The sequence below is a fragment of the Apium graveolens genome, chromosome 11, assembly GCF_009905375.1.
Source record: "Apium graveolens cultivar Ventura chromosome 11, ASM990537v1, whole genome shotgun sequence".
NCBI lineage: Eukaryota > Viridiplantae > Streptophyta > Magnoliopsida > Apiales > Apiaceae > Apium > Apium graveolens.
This window is the reverse complement of record NC_133657.1, coordinates 204,971,905-204,990,432: the sequence shown is the minus strand read 5'-3', so window position 1 is coordinate 204,990,432 and position 18,528 is coordinate 204,971,905. Positions and strand designations below refer to the sequence as shown.

Here is an 18,528-nt window from a genome sequence, read left to right as displayed (position 1 = left end):
AGAATCTTTGGATAGGATGGTTATAAACGGATATGAAATCAAAGAGAAAACAATAGTCTATGTGAATGCTTTGGCCATTGCAACAAACAGATCAAACAGCATACAACAATGCTCTCAAGAAAACCAGTTTTGAGAAAGAAATATATAGCTCATCTTACATTTATTCGCAAGGACACTGTATCCAAGACTTAACCAGTGACCAAGCATTTAACTAAGTAGAATTTTCATGTTTGATACTAGTTCTTTTCAAACATCTCTTCGGGTGAGTAGAATACTATGATATCTGCCTCTTCTGGTAATTTAAAGCTTACTCTCTTCTTTACCTTTCCGCCTATAAGACTCCCATATGAAGCTTCATCGTCATTCTCATCCTCATCAATCTTCTGCAAGAGGCCTAATTTATCAGACGAGAAACTGAGTCTTGGAGTAAAGAACTCACTATGCATATCAGGAGAAGACAAGTTGATTTTCTGGTACTTTTCAACAACATTAGGTTGATCGTAACCACCAAGTTTACTATTGCATTGAGTAATATTCAAATTTGGCGACTCCAGCAGACATTGCTGTAATGTCAGTGGCTCTGTCACAACAGTTTTTCTCGCTGCTGGACTAGTGAGAAATGGTTCTGTCACAGCAAGTTTTCTCGCTGCTGGACTAGTGAGAAATGGCTCTGTCACAGCAAGTTTCCGCGCTGCTGGACTAGTGAGATGTCTCTGATCTTGCTTTATCTTCATCTTTGATATCGGAAAAACAGGAGTATTGCAATTTGAGTCACAGGGATTCACCCTTTTCGACTCATCTTGTGAGCTAGGCTGCTTCATACAGCATAAAAACTGCCCCATGTTAGTAATATTCGAATAAAATTATTCTATGAAACTCCATGAATCTTAAAAAGAGACACCATTTTTGTTTTATCTGTTCTGCTGAATTAAAAGATGCATCTCTGACGGATTGTGCAAGAGGAAAATAACGATCGTGGGCCCTTCGACTGATATGTCATGAATTGAAAGCATTGTCAAATGGCATTGCATCTTAAACACAGACTTGTTTAATTTTCATTGTTTATAACATTGGAAGTTTAGTTGACATTTCTGCTGTTCTGATTAACTTAGCAACACACACGTTAAGTAATCAGTTAATCTTGCTTCAGAACATGCCTAGGTCTATACAAACATGGTGATTAAAACAAAGCTTGTTTGTCAAAACACATCAGTGTATGCAATAACAACTGATCACACACATTATAAGTACTTGTTTTATCTAAAGAATGTTTTTACCGTCCTACGTCTCGTCTTAGTATCCTTCACCATGCTTTAGGATTAACTTCAATACTTATTACTTAATACTAATAAAGCTCAGACAGACATGGATCAGTAATCACTGACAATAAGAACACCATCTTGTTTTCTTGATCATCCTGATTTCTTAGGTTCAAATGGTTCTAAATACGTAGAGATCTATCGGACATTTATATACGTTTAATCAAATCTGTAGTCTAAACCTAAAATGTATGATAATTTGAGGATAGACTGGTCGAGAAACTAATGCCAGATGTATTTTATCAGATACTTTCTCCTGATTTTTCAGTTATAAGTACGAAATTGATCACTGTCAGGATAGACTGGTCGAGAAACTAAAACCAGATGTATTTTATCAGATACTTTCTCCTGATTCTTTAGTTATGCGTACGAATTTGATCACCGAATGCAGGCATGCTTCAAATGAGGCCCGCAGTTCGCGAACCGAGCCGTTCGCAAACAAGCTCGAGCTCGGCTCGTTAAGGGCTCGGTTCGGCTCGGTTCGTTAAAGGCTCGAACTCGAGTTCGAACACAAAAATGTGTTCGTTAAGAAAACGAGCTCGAGCTCGAACACGGTTTTCTGTTTGTTAACAAAGCTCGGCTCGGCTCGGTTCGTCAGAAAAAAAACTAAAGCTCGGCTCGGTTCGATCAAAACTCGGCTCCGCTCGGTTCGTGAACAGCTCTACTTGACAGTTTCCAAGAGTAGTTGCACATAGACAAAATCGATCAAAAAGGAAATGTGTTTTTTAATATCAGTCTAGCCGAATTGCAGAGGGAATCGCATAAACTAGAGGCCATTCGTTCATAAATTGCAGGCAATCACAAGCATCAACCAGAAAGCTGATGGCATAATCAATATCAACATGCATAATTTTTATACTCCGATTCACAACTTATTTTGTATAATATCAAGAAATTTTGTAGTGCATGCTGATATATTATATATGTGTAGAGTTGAGATTAACAAATGAACACCTAGTTAAACTACACAGTCTTATACATATGGTGGTGTGTTTAGGCAACACTAATCCACAATTATATGCCAGTAATCACCCTGTGGTGAAGCACATAATTAAGACATGATTCAAACATTTAAGCCTTCAAAGTTCTCTTTGCGTCTCCATCATATCTCCAGAAAGCAAGGTACCAGTCTTCCCATGATTTCGTTTCATATTTTTTTTGCTAATTGATTACACACGCCAGGAGTTGACCCACAAGGGAGCTCAACCACTACACCAACACTTCGTTGGCTCATTTCATGTTTTTTTAATAATTAAGCTTATACGTCTTACAAATAAGTATGTGTTATAACATTTCTCCTAAACTTATTATACGAATTTAACCAGTTATCACATACCCAAAATTTAATTTATAGGCTTCCTTACATCTGTTCAACTGCAAAGAAGATTGAAAAATGTAATAAACCTCGATTGCAAAGAAAACAAAAATTGCGGGTTCTCCTGCAACAAAATCACAGCCTCAATAGAGAGTTTTAGCAGCAGCTGTAACAAGTCGACAAGAGACAAAAGCCAACTTGCACAAAATCTTGGTGCAACAATACTAGAACATGAGCTGACATTACAACCAAAGGATGGTGAAGAAGCAACTCCACAGAGCGATTTATGGAGGAAATGGGATGCATTTTACAGATTTTGTCGTCTGTACAGTGTCATTGGCACCGTGAGTACTGGTTTATATCATGCTAATTGTAATGACAATCATAATCTATAAAAGCCCTTTAATATTGATTGAATGATTACCATGTTCCTGCAAAACAGATTATCGGTGTGACTTCAGTTTCTCTACTGCCTTTAACTTCAGTTGCAGATTTGTCACCTGCATTTTTTGTGGGATCACTAAAGGTACGTAGCACATAATCTTGTTTTGATTTGAAGTTGCGGTTTATGTATGATTAAAATCAACGTACATTTTATCTTATGCGAGATTCATTAATTTCATTGTGTTGCTGTAATGCATAAAAGTAGTTCTTCTGATTGCAGGCTGTGATTCCACTGGCTTTTGTGAACATCTATGTGGCAGGAATAAATCAATTGGTTGATGTCGATATAGATAAAGTAATAAAAAGCTTGTGCTCCTAATTGCATTCTCAGTCTTCGTTTGTAAATACTACTGCTAGTTCATTCTTATAACTAACTTTCTTCCCTCTGCACGCGATCCTCAGATAAACAAACCATATCTTCCACTAGCTTCTGGAGAATATTCCATGGGACAAGCGACCGCAATTGTTTCAGCATTTGGGTTTATGGTCAGATTCTGCACCTTACTCTTCCTTCATTTGGGCTTAATTTGGAGAATATATTCAATGTTTAGATTGTTTCACTAGGAAAGGAGACTTAGTAAGTTATCTTGCAGATGGACTCATAATGCTTTTCATTCGCTTCATTCAATTGCAAAATTTCTCATGTTTTTACCTACAATAACTACTGCAGTAGAATACAGCATTCAAGTCTTATTGGTTAAACACCTACTATAAATATAGATATGAACTGTATGTGTAAACTGAGAAACCAAAAGCTTTTTTTTACTCTGTGAAAATGTTCACCAGCCTTAATGATAAACTAAAACGATTACAAGATTATATAGAAAAAACTCACACGTAGATGGATGCTAAAAATCAGCAGCAAGATCCTAAAATCATGCTAACAACCAGCTGACCAAATCAAACTATTAAATAACTAGATATCACAACTGTACTCGATCAACTTATTCAGACAGCAAGATTAGATTACCAAAAAATTTCCAACACATTCCCCCCCTAATCTAAGCTTGCTTATCCAGGTTCTTGATTCCCAGGAGTTTCCTCATTTCTGCAAATTTCGCTGCTGCCATTGCCTTAGTAAGAACATCTGCACATTGCTTACTCGAATTGATATGCTTGATCACAATTTCCCCACGATCCACACATTCACGGATGAAATGATATCGCACATCTATGTGTTTACTACGCCCATGAAAAACAGGATTCTTTGCCAAATCTATGGCTGATTTGTTGTCAATGTACAACATCACTGGTCCCGGATTTATATCAACAATATGACTTAATAATTTCTGCAACCAGATGCCTTGACACGCTGCTGCAGTTGCAGCCATGAACTCCGCCTCACACGTCGACAATGCTACACATCTCTGCTTTTGCGAAATCCATGTTATCAAATTTTCATTTAGGTAAAATGCCATTCCACTGGTACTTCTCCTATCAGTACAACTGCTCGCATAATCACTATCAGAAAACCCTGTCAACAAATGATTTCCCGACCCCTTTGCGTATCTCAGTCCATATTCCAACGTGCCTTTTATATAGCGTAGAACTCATTTCGCAGCATTCCAATGTAGAACAGTTGGTTTCTCCATAAACCGACTTATTAACCCCACGGCGAAAGCAATGTCAGGCCGGGTGTGCACCAGATATCGTAGTCCACCCACTAAACTTCTGAACGTGGTCGAGTCAACTGGTTTTCCTGTTTCATCTTTATGCAACACAACCTTGGGATCCATAGGATAATTCGTTTCATTACAGTCTAGCATACCTGCTTTCTCCAACAGTTTCTTAGCATACGCAGTCTGCTTCAGTTCTATGCAATCCCTTCGCTGCTCTACCTCTATACCTAGGTAGTAAGTCAGTTTGCCCATATCACTCATTTCAAACTCATCATGCATTTGTTTCTTGAACTCGAATATATTAGCAACATTTGTTCCCGTTACCAATAAATCATCAACATACACCCCTACGATTAATGACTCATTTCCTTCCCTTTTAGTGTACACGGCATGTTCATACGGACACTTTGAAAACCCTACTTTCTCAAGAAACTTTTTCAAACGTGCATACCAGGCTCGTGGAGCCTGTTTCAACCCATACAAAGCTTTCAACAATTTATAAACCTTGTGTTCTTCGTTTTCCTTTTCATAGCCTTGTGGTTGTTTTACATACACCTCCTCATATATATCACCATTCAAGAAGGCTGATTTAACATCCAAGTGATGTACCTCCCATCCATTTTGTGCAGCCAAAGCTAGTAAGAGTCGTACTGTTTCGAGTCTCGTGACCGGAGCAAATGCCTCTTCAAAATCAATTCCTTGTTTTTGAACATATCCCTTCGCGACAAGTCTCGCTTTATACTTTGAAATTACTCCATTTGCGTCCCTTTTAATCTTATATACCCATTTCAGTCCGATGGCTTTATGACCTGGTGGTAACTCAGTCAACACCCAGGTTTTATTTTTCTCGATCGACTCCAGTTCATTAATCATAGCCTTCTTCCACTCAACTTCTTGGTTTGCTTCATCAAAGTTGCTGGGCTCCTCAATACTCAGCGGTAACAAGTCATCTGCAATTTCAATTTGTTCTGTGTCGTCATAAATCTCACTCAATAACCGAAAGTTTCGAGGTGCACTGTTGGTGGTTGAACCTGTGATCGAACCAGCACTGTCTTCACTTGCATTTAACTCTGAATTCTGATTGTGACTTGCTTGAACTGGTGTAAGTGGCTCCTGTTCTTCAGTACCAGTTTGCGAGCTTTCCTGGTAAGCACTTTCTTGGTGAACATTATGAATCGTGATAGTGTCACCACTCCCAACAGTTTCAGGGAAATTTAATTCCGTATCTTCTGGCGCCTTCCAATTCCAAAACTCCCTTTCGTTGAACACTGTATCTCTACTAATGTGCAAAGTGCCGCTGTTAGGATCAAACAACCGACTAGCCTTAGTTCCCGGTTCTTTACCCAAATACACCACAGCCTTACTACGATCATCTAACTTGCTTGTATACACTGATGGAATCTTCATATACACAATGCATCCAAACACCTTAATATGGCTCATGTCAGGCTTGTGTCCATTCCAAGCTTCATATGGAGTTCTTCCCTTCAATATTTTAGTTGGTAAACGGTTTAACACATGGACTGAATGTCGCACTGCCTCACCCCACATATAAGATGGCATATTAGAGCCTCTTAGCAGACTTCTTGTCATCGCAACTACTGTACGGTTTCTTCGTTCCACAACTCCATTTTGTTGTGGAGTGTATGGAGCTGTAAATTGTCTCTGAATACCTACTTCTTCACAATAAACTCGAAACTCTTGACTACAAAACTCTCCTCCTCTGTCAGTACGCAGAATTTTAATTTCACTTCCAGTTTCTTTTTCAACTAATGCTTTGAATTTCTTAAAAACTTCAAACGCATTACTTTTCAGTTTAAGCATATAAACCCACATCTTTCGAGTGCGATCATCTACAAACAGAAGAAAGTATCGATTACCTGCCAAAGTTGAGGGAGAAATTGGTCCGCATATATCAGCATAGATCAACTCCAATGGTTTCTTAGCAATGAACATTGCCTGAGATGGGAATGGTTTGCGTGCATGTTTTGACATTAAACACCCCTCACACTTCCTTGTTGGTTGTACAAATTTAGGAATTCCCAAGGCCATTTCCTCCTTTGACATTAGCTTCATTGCTCTGAAGTTGACATGTCCAAGTCTATTGTGCCACAACCACGTTTCTTCCTCCACCTTAGACAATCCACATTCAGGTTGAATCTCCTCAAGATTTATCTTATAAAGTCTGTTTGCAGACCTCCTCACTCTCATTAGTAATGCTCCTTCCTTATTGTAGATCCTCAACTGATCCTCTTCCAACACTACCTTGCTTCCTTCCTCTGTCAATTGTCCCAAGCTCAAAATATTATTGCACAGGGTCGGTATATAGTACACATCTTTCAGTTTCCATTCCTTGCCATTCTTACATAGAAACGAAATCACTCCTTTACCACGAATGGCCACTGTGGATCCATCCCCAAACCTCACATGTCCCGTGACTGTTTGATCTAGTTCCTTGAATTTTCCTCGATCTCCTGTCATGTGTTGGCTAGCACCGTTGTCAAGATACCAGACATGTGACATCTTGGCCTCTTCACTGCGTTTACTGAGCATAAGATCCACCTTTTCTTCATTCAATAACACCATGTCTGTATATTTATCTTCGCACTTCATCAACAATAAAGCAGGCTCATCCTCTTCAGCCTGAGTCATGTTTACCTCTTGCTTTTGTTCCCTGTCTCTCCGAGGCTTTTTACATTCATACGCATAATGACCGTATGCTCCACAATTATAACACCTTACAGTGCTTTTGTCGCGGTTCCCACGCCCGCCATTCCTTGCCCATCGATTTCTCTGTGTTCCTGAATTCTCACCTCTGTTCTTATTTGTCTTGCTCATCCACTCTTCTTTAGTCAACAATAGTTTTTCACTCGAGTTCTCTCTCCTTGTCCATTCCTCCTCAGTAAGCATCAGTTGTCCTCCTCCATTGTCACTTTGTCCTTTAATTTGCTCCTCATGTGCCTTAAGCGAACCAAATGCCTCCTCGACCGTCATCTTGTCAAAATCCCCAAATTGTTCAATGGTAGACACAATTTGCAGATACTTGTTTGGCATTGCACGAAGTAATCTCTTCACCACATAACTCTCAGACATCCCCTCACCCAGAGCACGGATGTTAGTCACTAGACCATTTAGTTTCATACAAAAATCTTCTAATTGATCCGAGTCCTTCATTCTCAGTGTTTCAAACTCGCTTTTAAGCGTTTGAATCTTGGCTTTCTTTACGCGATCTGCACCTTGACACATAATTTTTATTGCTTCCCACGTTTCTCTTGCAGTCTCCTTTTCTGCCACAGACAAAAGTATATCCTCAGGTATACTTTGGTAGATTGCAGCGAGTGCGATCTGATCCTGCTTCTCGTCAACTGTTGATTTTTCTCCTTCGCTGATTTCTACAGCTTTCCACACACCATGTGCTTTCATAAAGGTCTTCATTTTCATGGCCCAAGCGGTATAATTACCCCTGGTTAACATAGGATAACTTAAACCGAGAGAACCCTCCTTCACCTTTGTTTTCTCTTCGGCCATTCTTAGCATATACTTGGGCATACAGCGTTGATATCAAGCTCTGATACCAGATATTGGTTAAACACCTGCTATAAATATAGATATGAACTGTATGTGTAAACTGAGAAACCAAAAGCTTTTTTTTACTCTGTGAAAATGTTCACCAGCCTTAATGATAAACTAAAACGATTACAAGATTATATAGAAAAAACCCACACGTAGATGGATGCTAAAAATCAGCAGCAAGATCCTAAAATCATGCTAACAACCAGCTGACCAAATCAAACTATTAAATAACTAGATATCACAACTGTACTCGATCAACTTATTCAGACAGCAAGATTAGATTACCAAAAAATTTCCAACAAGTCTGAGCTACTTGAAACTTTGATTTATTTTGTTTCCAACGATGTGCAGTGTTTGGCTCTGGGAATCATGTTTCAGTCTCCACCATTGTTTATTGGCATTCTTGTTTATTTTTTCCTTGGAACTGCATATTCTATCGACGTAAGTCTCATGAGCATAAAATTATAAGTATCTGAGGCACCCTTTTTCTTGATCAAGTATCTGCTGCACCTGCAGTTTTCTTGATGGTCTTTTTCACCCTTTTTCGCCTGTTCAATTCTTTACAGCTACCTCTATTTAGATGGAAAACAAATCCTTATCTTGCTGCATTATGCATGGTTGGTGCAAGTGGATTCACCATTCAACTTTCCGTCTTCTATCACATCCAGGTAATAACTTGTAGTGCACACATGGAACACCTGACTGATGCTCTACGCGCTTATAATACATCTTACATAATGAGCAATTACATGTGCAGAAATATGTACTTGGCAGACCAATAGTATTTACGAAGTCACTGGGATTTTCTGTGATTTTCTTTAGCTTGTTTGCTGCTGTTCTTGCAATGTTCAAGGTAAACTGTTAAAGATGGAACACAATTTTCTTACCATTGCGTGGTCTATGTAACTACTATCGGTTTTGGTTCTTGTGCACATAAATAAAATTCAATGTATTGACAGGACATACCTGATGTAGATGGTGATCAAGAGTTTGGGAATCAAACTTTCAGTGTCAGGTTTGGCAAAGAGAAAGTTAGTAACTTAAACGATTTTAACGATCCTTCACAAATTGGCGACAACTTCATTGAACTCAGAACTTATTGTGTTACATGATACATAGGTTTTGGTCCATCTGTTTCTCAGGTCTTTACTCTGTGCATAACCTTACTGATGATTGCCTATGGATCTGCTGCGGTAATTGGAGCTTCATCCTCGATTCGATTAAATAAGCTTGTGTCTGTAAGTTACTACTCAACATAAACACATTCACTTATCATTGTGACCTTAACTATAAATCTACATTTGTCTTTCCTTCTCACAGGTGATAGGTCACTGTACACTCGCCTCCTTTCTCTGGCTCCGAGCTAATTCAGTTAATCTCGACGACAATGCATCAGTGCAGTCCTGTTACATGTTTTTATGGAAGGTACGTTGTAACTATGATGCATACCACATCTAAGGAACCAATTTCATGTTTGGCATTTCGGATATAAGATGTTAACCTAAATGTTTTCAATCTGCAACTGCAGCTGTTCAATGCAGAATATCTACTGATTCATTTTATGCACTGAGACGATGCGCAAGTACTCCTTCGATTAGCTGGAACTTTAGAGAAAGTAAACTTTGTTGAGTAACCCGTCACCCTAAAATCTTAAGGTGGTAGAGGAAGACCCGAACATGATCTTATACTCTTTAACAAACTTTATATATGTATCAGATCGCAACTGTTAACACTTGCATGCTCCTATTGAAGAACAGTTGTCATCCTTTTTGCCAGAATTATGTAATTGCTGCACTAATATATGAACACTGTTGAAAAATGTTGGTTTTCGACGCGAAATTATCAAGCATTACTATTTACTTGTATCATCATGCAACAACAATCTCCAACTCAAAATGTGTTTTGAGGGATGAATGAAATATAATTATCTAGAGTTGATCCCTAAGTGTGAAAAATAGAGTTGAAAACCTATATATATCCTACATTGAAATCAAATGAAAAAGAGGTTACTATTGTTTTCCACAGGCAGACAGCACAACACTTAAAATATTCAAGATGTCTTAAAATATTTTTTCTAAAAACCTATGTGATAATGACCTGATTGCTTAGGTTAACAGTTTTCTTTATATCACTCATCCATAATAGCCACTGTTCTAATTTGGCGATTAATCGGGATTAATCATTGTTGTTCGGACGGAAATCGAACTGATTAAATGAAAATTGGGTCAAAATTAGTTTTTTGAAAAACCGGCTATCAAAAATCGGTCTCATTGGTTAAAATTTGAAAAATATATAATTTATATATATATATATATAAATTTGTAAAAAATTTAAATAAAAATAATCTCGTTTACATATTTACTATTTTAAATAATTATAATAAAATTTCGTAATTTTTTATCTCAAATTAATCTTAATTTATAAGTAAGATCTTAAGAATTATATTTACTTTAATAATATTCCATTTTTTAAATTTATCTGTATAAATATTTATAAAAATTATACTTCCTCCGTCCCCCTCAATTCTTTACATTGGGGACGGAGACTTGGCACGCACTTTAATACTCTTATTAAATATAGTTACATTAAATTTTTTTAATTCTTTTCTTATATATAAAAATATAATGTTCAAATTTTTATAAAAAAAAATTTAAAAATGAATTACGGAACTATACTTTATAGTTGTCTTAAAATGCATGTCAATCATGTGAAAACAATGTAAAGAAACGAGGGGACGGAGGTAGTATATGTATAATCAAAATAGTAAAATATTTACATGTATTATTATTTATAAATAAAAATAATATTAAATTACCTCTAATAATAATTCGATTAATCATTCTGATTAATTTCCAATTACCCCATTAATCCCTGAACAATATCTTCACTAACTAAGTCTGATTCACATTTTTTACGACACCGATAATAACACGTAAATTAACACGTTATATTGTTGTATACAGATCATCTTTGAAACTTCCCGGAGACCTATGCGAAAAAATGATAAAAATAGCCGATTTTTGAAAAAATTTAACAAAAATAGTCATTCTGAAAAAAGTGGCCAATTTTGGCCGATTGAATACTCCACTGTCAGTTGGGTATCCCAATTTGTATAAGATACTCCACTGGTAGTTGGGTATTTCATATATGTGATACTGCACTGCCAGTTGGTATCTTATATAAAGTAGATACTCCACTGACAGTTGGGTATCACATCGGCCAAAGTTGACCAACTTTTCAGAAATTGGTTATTTTTGTCAATTTTGTGTAAAAATAGGCTAAATTTGTCCTTCACCCGACTTATGCTACATCTTTTAAGTTCATGTGTTTAACATGTATAATAAATAATTTTTAAATAATTTTTTAAATATACATTTTATATGTTAACCTCTCTAAAAGGTAACATCTCCATAGTAATACCTTTTCTGGTCGTGAGGTTTTATGCGGTGTTCCTGAGTTTTTTTATGAAAAAAGAGAACGGAAGAGAAGAGAAAGGAAGAGAAGAGAAACAAAAAAAATTCTTTAAGATGTTCCCAAGTTATTTCTTGTAAAGAAAATAAAATTTTGAAAATATTGATTTGGAGGGAAATATATTAAAAAGTATGTGAGAGTTTCTCCCTAAATCATCTTTTGGAAGAAACTTTTTGGTGGAAAATTTTGAAAACTTTCTCCCTCAATCTTTTCTCTTGTCTCCTGAAAAAATTCGGGAGCACGTCTATGAAGGGAAATTATAAAAAAAAATTTTCCGTTCTTTTCTTTTCTCTCTTGATTTATTCGGGAGCATAGCATTAGTGTAGGTAGGTTCATTCAATATTTATTGTATATCACATTCATTCTCAACATTCACAATTTTATTATACATAATTTATGCGAATTACGAGTCGAGTTAATTTATTTAAATAGTAATCACAATAATATGGATATTGTATCAAAATATCTAATTTTCTACTCAGAAAGTCCTATCCAAACTATCAAGTGACAGATAAATAGCCAAAATACTCATTAAACACGAATGTGGGTAATACATATACTGAACAAATATCACGAAAATAGGTGTTTTGTATTTTTTTCGTTTCTTGGTATAAACATGTTGAACATGCGTATTTTTTAATATATGATACGAATGTTGAAACATTCGTATAAAATAAAGTTGAGAACAAATCAGAAGTTAAAATTATTATTATTTTATTTATCTACAATTATTTTAAGAAAGGTAAAAAGGTTGTAATATACATGTGATAAATGCATTATTTGTATTATAATTATAATAAAAAGATTATAATAATAACAATAATAATATGATTTTAATAATTTTATTATTTCATTGAAAATTATTATAGAGTTATATATATGAGAAGTATGATTACTGAGTTGTGATCAAAATAGGAATTATAATTATAATACGATTTTAATAATTTAGTTATTTTATAAAAATAAAATAATATAGAGTTGTGTCAGTAATATGATGATCGGAGTGAAATCCAAATATGATTTGAACAAAAATAAGCTGATATCAAATTTGGTTCATTTAAAAAAGAGATAACTATCCTCTTGGTTACATGTTCGAATTCCACGGGAGGAGAATTAATGATTATGCCACCTAAGCCAGTCGCTTAAATGCGGTTTAACTTGGTTTACGTGGTTTGCAGACTATTGCGTGAGCCCGTATGGTTTACTTAGTGCGCACCCGAAGGGGAGCGGTTACGGGTTATCTACGATAAAAAACGGAAAAAAAGAGATTTGGCTTATTAATAAAAGTACGTTATTTATGTTAGGATTATAAAAAAATATAATTATAATATGATTTCAAAAAATATATAATTTCATTAAAATATAATATAGAGTAATATTAGAAATAGTAATACCCAGTTGAAATCAAAATAAAAATCTCAATTATAATACAATTTGAATTATTATGTTAGTTTATTGAAAATAAAATAATATAGATTTTTATCATAAATAGGATTATTGTGATGAAACCAAAATAAGGTGGAAGCAATTTTTTTTAAACATAGGAAACCCGTGGCCGCTATCATTCGAGTGCGCACTGGATAAACCCACGAGCTCAGAGCTCAGGCAATTCCACGAGCTCACGCAATAGCTTGCAAATCACCTCAACCAAGATAAACCGCTCACGAGTCATAATTATAAATTATCCTCCCATATGATTCAAACCTGTCACTCAGAAAATATGTATCTCCTCCTTAACCAACTAAGCAGGTGGAACCAAATTTGGTACAATCTACAAAAATTACTTATTTAATAAAGATTATAGAAGTTTTTTTTGAAGGAAAGGTTAAAGAAGTTCATTGAAAATAAAATAATATAAAGTTCAAATCAATCTTTTGCTTGGTCCTTTCACGTCATTGTTCTCTATCCAATCTTTTGTTTTTAATATTGTTATATATATAGGATGTTTTAACAAGGACAGTCTCTGTATTAATGGAGTACAAGAGTTTCAATGTTCACCTCCTGTCTGTATAATATTATAAACAAATGACATTCGGAGAATAACACGTCGCCGGCCAGTCTGTGTACTCAGATGTTCTAGTAGCTAGCTAGGTACCTCGCTAGGATTGTACAGGATTATGAAAGATCTCAATGCTCATCGAAAATTGATTAAAAACTGCAAAAGAATCTAGCTAGTTGATCAGTCCATCTCCAAAAAATTGTGACAGGCCATTAGGTCAAAAAATGTGTGCTGCCAACTTTTTTTTACTAACAAAAATTATTACATTCATTAAAATATTAGAAAATAGTTTAACAAACCTCCGAACTAATAAGATCACAAATAAATGATCTAAACAAGTAATCAAATTGTTTTTATATCGCTTAACATATAAAATAAAATTATTTGAATATAACGGATTATAATAACTTTCTCATCAATTCAACCTACACCATCCCTGAAACTAGCATCATCGCAATTGATTTTCACATAAATATCATATGTAACCCAAAATTCTGATTTTTTTAGTTACATACTAACATCAACTAAAATTGAGGGAATAGATGCCCCAGTTTATTCGTTGTAAAAAATAGGGGTGTATTGATGAACCGCTCAACCGCATTAACCGCTCGCACTGCTCGCAATCGAAACGCATTTTGCGGATAATCATAAAATATGGGTTGGTTACTCATGAAAATTTTAATAATTATTTATTTGCAGTTTGGATGCGATTTTAAAGTTTTTAAAAATCGTAAAATCGTAACAGCAACCGCAAACCGCAAAATATATTTATAATAAAATATATATTATATAGTATCTATACTATATTATAATAGACGAAACATTAAAAGTCTGTTAGTCGGTCGGTCGGTACTTGATGAAATTACTTAATTACCCTTACTTAATTATTTCAATTCTAATTATTGGGTTATCAATTTTAATTCTAATTGATATTGAAGTCAACTTCCTATATTGTTTTACCAATTTCAATTCTATTTTATATCAAACTCTATATCATTATAATTTATATTAAATTCAATTTCTTCTACCAATTTATATTTTAATTCATATCGAGTTCTATATTATTCTAATATGTTACTTCAGACAAAATTAATAAGCAAACTAAATATAACTATTAAGATTTAGTTGATATGTCATGTGAATTAGGATAAGATAAAATAATAATACTATCAGTCCTCCTAAAAAAATTATACAAATAAATTTGGATAAACAAAATAATATATTTTATTTATCCAGTATAAAAAAATATATTATACAATTGATTTAGACTAACACAAAACTAAAATAAAAATACAATTCGACCAACAAAAATAAAATAATTTATACTAATTATTCAGTCTAAAATAAAATTATGTTATTGACCCACACTTAAAAAAAAATTAAACTAAAAATAATTAGTTTGATTTGGTTGGTGTATTGGGTATCGGGTTAAAATAAAATATTAAACCACTGATCCGAGATAAATTAAATTTATATTAGACTAAGTATAATTCGTATCCTATTAATGTGAACTAAAAATCAAATTTTATTTAAAACATAAATATTATTTTTTTTAAAAAAATACACATAGAATTATCAATAAAACTATATCGTTCAATCAGTAATATTGTCTTTTTCAAATATCTTTCATAGAATTAGTGTTAATCGATTAAGTAATCAACATGCTAAAATAATATTATTTAAGGTCCCAACAATATTAAGACATTATGTTTTTACCCTCAATAAAATAATAATTTCGTTATAATAACATTTCCCTCCTTACAAATGCTATCACTTTAAATAAATTTAAATGTTCTAAAAAGTTATGAACATATACATCTACTAATATAATTATTATGAAGTTATACCATTTAATATTATAAATGAACAAAATTGAAAATTGAATTCAATTTTTTTAAAAAAATTATATAATATTAAAAAAAATATGTGCGATCCATGCATCGCATAAGTTTTAAACTAGTATAAGCTAATAAGTAAACACATTTATTTTGTTTAAATTTTTATTATTCGGTATCATAATATTAATAAAATAACACTACTTTTTATTACTTCAAGTATAATTCATTACTTTATGACTCAAGTTTCAAACTCATTAGCCTAGTTCATTACTCCTAACATTTTATTATTAGCGGCATGTTCGGGTAGCCAAACACCCCGGAGTTTGAAGTAGTTAGGTAATTATATTAGTTAATACTCAATAGCGTGAGATTCTGTCTTTGATTAGATCCCAACCAAAAAGGATATTAATTCAAAACTTTTGAAAAAATTAAAAAATAAAAAAGAGGATGAAAGGGCGAAGGGGACTTAATCAGTGAAAGACGATTGTAAGTATGCAGAACGAAGGGAAGAGAATATTAAAACCCTAGATCTGAAAAATGGGTGTCGACTCTCGTTAGGGTTTTAAAACTCTCATATTCTGTGCTACCTGTTAGAATATATTATTATTATTATTATTATATTATATGTATAAGGAATTTTCAGTATTTTGCTTATATTGATTTTTTATATGAGTTCAGACATTTATTATAAATTATATGTTGATTTTAACAAAATTTTATGTTCTCATTATATTTCTAAAACTATCATGGTATCAAAAATTAAGTTTCGAGTGAATTGAGTATAAAATTAAGTGATTATCGTGAAAGTTGAGTTGAATAGTTATGGTCTTCGTCAATCATCTCATTGTTGGTTTGAGAAGTTTTCTATTATACTTTATTCACTTGGTTTTCGTCCAAGTAATCATGGTTCAACTCTATTTGTACGATCTACGAGTGTTGGTAGTATCTCATTGTCTTTATATATTGATGATATGATTATTAATGATGATGCTTGTGATGGTATTGAGTCATTGAAACGTGAGTTGGCTCGTTATTTTGCTATTAAAGATTTGGGTTTGCTCCGTTACTTTAAGGAAATTGAGGTTGCTAGCTCACCAAAGGGGTATCTTTTGTGTCGATCTAAGTACATTGCTGATTTACTTGACTGTGCACGTTTTACTAATAACAAGAATGTGAAAACTCCTTTAGAGATGAATGCTAGATATTCTATATCTGATGGTCTTCCCTTAGCAAATCCTACTTCATATCACACGATTACTGGTAGTCTTGTTTATCTCAATGTTACTCATCCGGATATTGCACATGTTGTTCATATAATTAGTCAATTTATTCACTTTTTCTACTACCGTACATTGGGTTGCAGTTCTTCGTATTCTTAGGTATCTCCGTGAGACTCAGTTTTAGAGTCTTTTGTTTCCTTTTACCTCATCTTTAGAGCTGTGTGGTTGTAGTGATGCCGATTGGGATGGTAATCCCGAGGATCGTAAATCCGCAACATATTTTTGTAATCTCCTTGATGATTCTTTTATTTCATGGAAGAGTAAGAAACACGATGTTATTTCAAGATCGTCTTCAGAAGCTGAGTATCGTTCCATGCCTTCCAATACTTGTGAGATTGTTTGGTTACGTCGCTTATTTGCAAAGTTGGGTGTTTCCTAGTTCCATTCAGTTATATTATATTGTGATAATAAGAGTGCAATCCATATTGCACGTAATTCAGTATTTCATTAGCGCAATAAATATATTTCGCACCAGGCCGATTCAAAACCGCACAAATCTTTCAAAGTTATGAGCAGGTTACAAATACAACTTGCCATTTTTAATGGTAATAATATGCAATCTTCAGCTGACAAGTCAGTAACTCCAACGGTCATCTGCTCCAACGTTCATCCCCATCCGCCTATAAATACATAGTAAAATACTAAGGGTACCAAATTAGTTCCCGAAAAAGTTACAAAATGTCATGTGTAAGGGTTTTATTGGCTATATGAAAATGGACCGCCCGTGCATTTACATCAAAAATACCAATAAAATCATTTCATACTGCCACATCAGCCATGACACGTCATTTTATAACAATTTTTTTGTACAATTGTTTGTACCTCTAGCATTACTCAAATACATACATATAAGATACTCTTTTTCACTCTGTTTTATAACAATTTTTTTGTACAATTGTTTGTGCCTCTAGCATTACTCAAATACATACGTATAAGATACTCTTTTTCACTCCGTTTCTAATTCTCTATCTCTCTAACTCTGTATCTCTCTCAACCTCTCTAAATTATCTCTCACAACTTAATTATTTTTCCTACCCCTTTTTCTGAAATCAGCTTCTACCAAATCTTAATTATTTTCCCTACCCCTTTTATTTTTCCTACTGCTTTTATACTACCAAACTATTAGTACTTATATTACCAGAATTATTAGTACTCAATTTCCGAAAAAAATATGAAACACGGAAGGGGGAGTATTTCTTCTCAAAATTCAACCCCGGCTTCGATGCAATAAAATTAATCAACTATGTCATTTTAGTTAATTAATACAATTTATACTATTTTAAAAAAATAATAAAAATCAAAATAATTATGAAATATAAAATATATTATTTAACATAATTATTGCTACATAAATCGGATTAAAAAAAGGAAAATGCTTGGTATAAAGAATGATGTACAAAATTTTGTACATAATAACATGTGGTGTGTTTTAATTAGAATGAGCCCCTGCATTTATATCAATAAAACAAATTAAAACATCACACATCAAATGCCACGTCATTATATATAAATATTTTGTACAAAATTCTGTACATCCGGCACTAATAAAAAAAAATTCTAAGTAATTATTACTACTCGGCCAGTCTGGTAGTCTAGTCTACTCTGTTAATAGTTGCTATATATGTGTACTACTCGTTAATTATTAAAAATTAATAGTTGCTATATATGTG

The 18,528-nt window shown here is 33.8% G+C and overlaps 1 protein-coding gene across 1 annotated transcript; it reads left to right on the top strand.

Annotated features, from left to right (window-relative positions):
• The first annotated feature begins 2,377 nt into the window (after nucleotides 1-2,377).
• Nucleotides 2,378-9,840, top strand: LOC141696575 (umbelliferone 6-dimethylallyltransferase, chloroplastic-like). Its single transcript, XM_074500700.1, has 12 exons — nucleotides 2,378-2,441; nucleotides 2,674-2,978; nucleotides 3,077-3,160; nucleotides 3,299-3,373; nucleotides 3,481-3,564; nucleotides 8,622-8,711; nucleotides 8,837-8,938; nucleotides 9,028-9,123; nucleotides 9,230-9,301; nucleotides 9,413-9,508; nucleotides 9,591-9,695; nucleotides 9,799-9,840. Exons 1-12 carry the CDS (start codon nucleotides 2,378-2,380, stop codon nucleotides 9,838-9,840), a joined length of 1,215 nt encoding a protein of 404 aa, XP_074356801.1.
• The last annotated feature ends 8,688 nt before the right edge of the window (nucleotides 9,841-18,528 follow it).

Excerpts from the sequence above, each read along its gene's own strand:
- LOC141696575 (XM_074500700.1), top strand. The coding sequence starts at position 2,378 with ATGATTCAAACATTTAAGCCTTCAAAGTTCTCTTTGCGTCTCCATCAT. Across the intron at positions 2,442-2,673 it reads TCATATCTCCAGAAAGCAAG|GCTTCCTTACATCTGTTCAA; the intron begins GTACCAGTCTTC and ends TTTAATTTATAG. Across the intron at positions 3,374-3,480 it reads TTGATGTCGATATAGATAAA|ATAAACAAACCATATCTTCC; the intron begins GTAATAAAAAGC and ends CGCGATCCTCAG.